Source organism: Pteropus alecto, unplaced genomic scaffold (assembly GCF_000325575.1).
Source record: "Pteropus alecto unplaced genomic scaffold, ASM32557v1 scaffold13, whole genome shotgun sequence".
Taxonomy (NCBI): Eukaryota; Metazoa; Chordata; class Mammalia; order Chiroptera; family Pteropodidae; genus Pteropus; species Pteropus alecto.
The window spans coordinates 2,891,810-2,893,969 of NW_006434373.1; the positions used below are offsets into that span (position 1 = coordinate 2,891,810).

The window sequence follows — 2,160 nt, forward strand, 5'->3', positions numbered from 1 at the left end:
GGCACCCTGGGCAGCCAGGTATGAAGTGGAGTTCAAGTTCACCAGCACAGAAAGAGCTCGTGCTGAGGAAATGTTAATACTTTTCATAGGTATTAACCTGTTTGGTTTTTCCCTTTAGGACCTAAAGGCGATCCAGGCATAAGCGGAACCCCAGGTGCTCCAGGACTTCCTGGACCAAAAGGATCGGTTGGTGGGATGGGTCTGCCAGGTACGCTGGTTTTAGAAAGGGCATATTCTTTCCAGCACATGCATGTGCCCGCAGAATGAGATTCACCGGACTCAGGACATAATCCAGGGAGATATGTCTTTTACATGAACTCACATACTTCAATTCCATATGGTCTCTTGCCTAGAAACAGACAACATTTGGCTGACACCATGACCATTGCTTAAAAAAAAAAAAAAAAAAATCACAATTTAATAACATAAAACATGGGCTGTATACCATCAACTTTTAATTATCTCCAAGTGATTATCTAGGTGACTGTTATCTCACCAGGAGATGTTTCATTTTTATTCAGTTTCGTCAGCACGAGAAGCTCACGCTTCTAAAGTTTTTTGATATTAGCTTGGAAGAATCCCCTGGGGTCTCCTGCCTCAGTTCTGAGCTGACCTCAATGCTTTGCCATCAGCATTTGCTCCAGTGACAGCTACCGGAGTAGAGGCACATGAGGCAAGGCAGAGAGCTCAGGCCTCAGATTGGTCTGGGTGCCAGTGCTTCTCAGAATTCACCCAGGGAAGGGAAAGTGAGAACGAAGCCTGCCTCTCTAACTCCTCTCTGAGTTTTCACAAGGTGCATTATGGTTTTATTTGACATGTAAACATCTAGGTTGCTGTTTAGGCCTATTTATAAATAGGTTTGGCTACCCACATATGCTATGAAACCAAGTATACATTTACTCTTCATGGCCTGCCACACGACCCCTCTGATTCGTTTGAATGATGAGAATTGATTGTAGAATAAAGAACATAGAAGCCATTTTTTTATACTGTTGTAAAAGTAAATATGCTAAGCAGTTAATGGATTTCTTCTCTCTTTTTGTGAAATGATTGTCTTTAGAAGACAAGAGATATGTTTTCTGGTGTGTCTCTAATGTGATTTGGGTGACTGGCATCTGCCTGGGTGACCTACAGACTGATAAATGAAGGGTTACTTATGCTTTTACTTCATTCTTGGCTGGTTGTCGACAGTGCTTATTTACTATTAATGTTAGCCCCTTCTCATCACACATTTAAGTTTCAATTGTTTGTATTTATAGGAACACCTGGAGAAAAAGGTGTTCCTGGAATCCCTGGCCCACAGGGGGTCCCTGGCTTACCTGGAGATAAAGGAGCAAAAGGGGAGAAAGGCCAGGCAGGCCTACCTGGCATTGGAATTCCAGGACGGCCAGGGGACAAGGTAACAGCATCCTGCATGGAAACCTCCCTTTCCATTCATTTAACAGAAATCCTTTATGAGAACATTTTAAGAACTATCTCAGCACATTAAATGAATCATAACGTAGAACAGTTTACCTCAGTTTATTCTGAGTTGCCTCTTCTCGCCCCACCCCGCTTCTATGCATTACCCTTTCCCAAGGAAGAATCTGGAAACTTGTTAAGAGGCTAAGGCAGCAAGCTATCACTAGAGAAAAATGAGAGTGGGGGAGGGCGATGAAGAACATGGGAAGTAGAAACAGACAATTGACTCTTTTGCTCTGGGTTTCTAGTTTTTCCTGTTTTAGCCATGGACTTGGATTCTCTGGTTAGAAAGCTGGAAATGAACTCTGCAATGCAATATTCATCACACCAAAATGTATAAAATTATCCAGAAAGTGCCTACAGGCACATTTCCAGGGACAGATATGAAATTAATGGGTCCGATCTTTACTTACAGGGAGATCCAGGGATAGCAGGTTTTCCAGGAAGTCCTGGAGAGAAGGGAGAAAAAGGAAGCACGGGGCTCCCAGGCATGCCCGGGTCACCAGGCCCCAAAGGATCACCAGGAAGTGCTGGCTATCCAGGTGGGTGAGCTGGAGCCTCCCCCTGAGCGTGAGGTTCAAAGATGACAAAGAAAAACTCCAGGACATGGGCATTCTGGTATTTTGTTTTTTCTTTAGGAAGCCCTGGGTTACCTGGAGAAAAAGGTGACAAAGGCCTCCCGGGATTGGATGGCATTCC

At 44.1% G+C, this 2,160-nt stretch overlaps 1 protein-coding gene across 1 annotated transcript in view; it reads left to right on the top strand.

Annotated features, from left to right (window-relative positions):
• Positions 1-2,160, top strand: part of COL4A1 (collagen type IV alpha 1 chain) — a 61,669-nt gene that overhangs the window by 38,571 nt on the left and 20,938 nt on the right. The window contains 5 exon segments of the mRNA XM_015587331.2: positions 1-18; positions 119-208; positions 1,260-1,399; positions 1,877-2,003; positions 2,100-2,160. The exon segment at positions 1-18 is cut by the window's left edge and continues 14 nt beyond it; the exon segment at positions 2,100-2,160 is cut by the window's right edge and continues 17 nt beyond it. Coding sequence (XP_015442817.1) covers positions 1-18; positions 119-208; positions 1,260-1,399; positions 1,877-2,003; positions 2,100-2,160 — 436 coding nt within the window.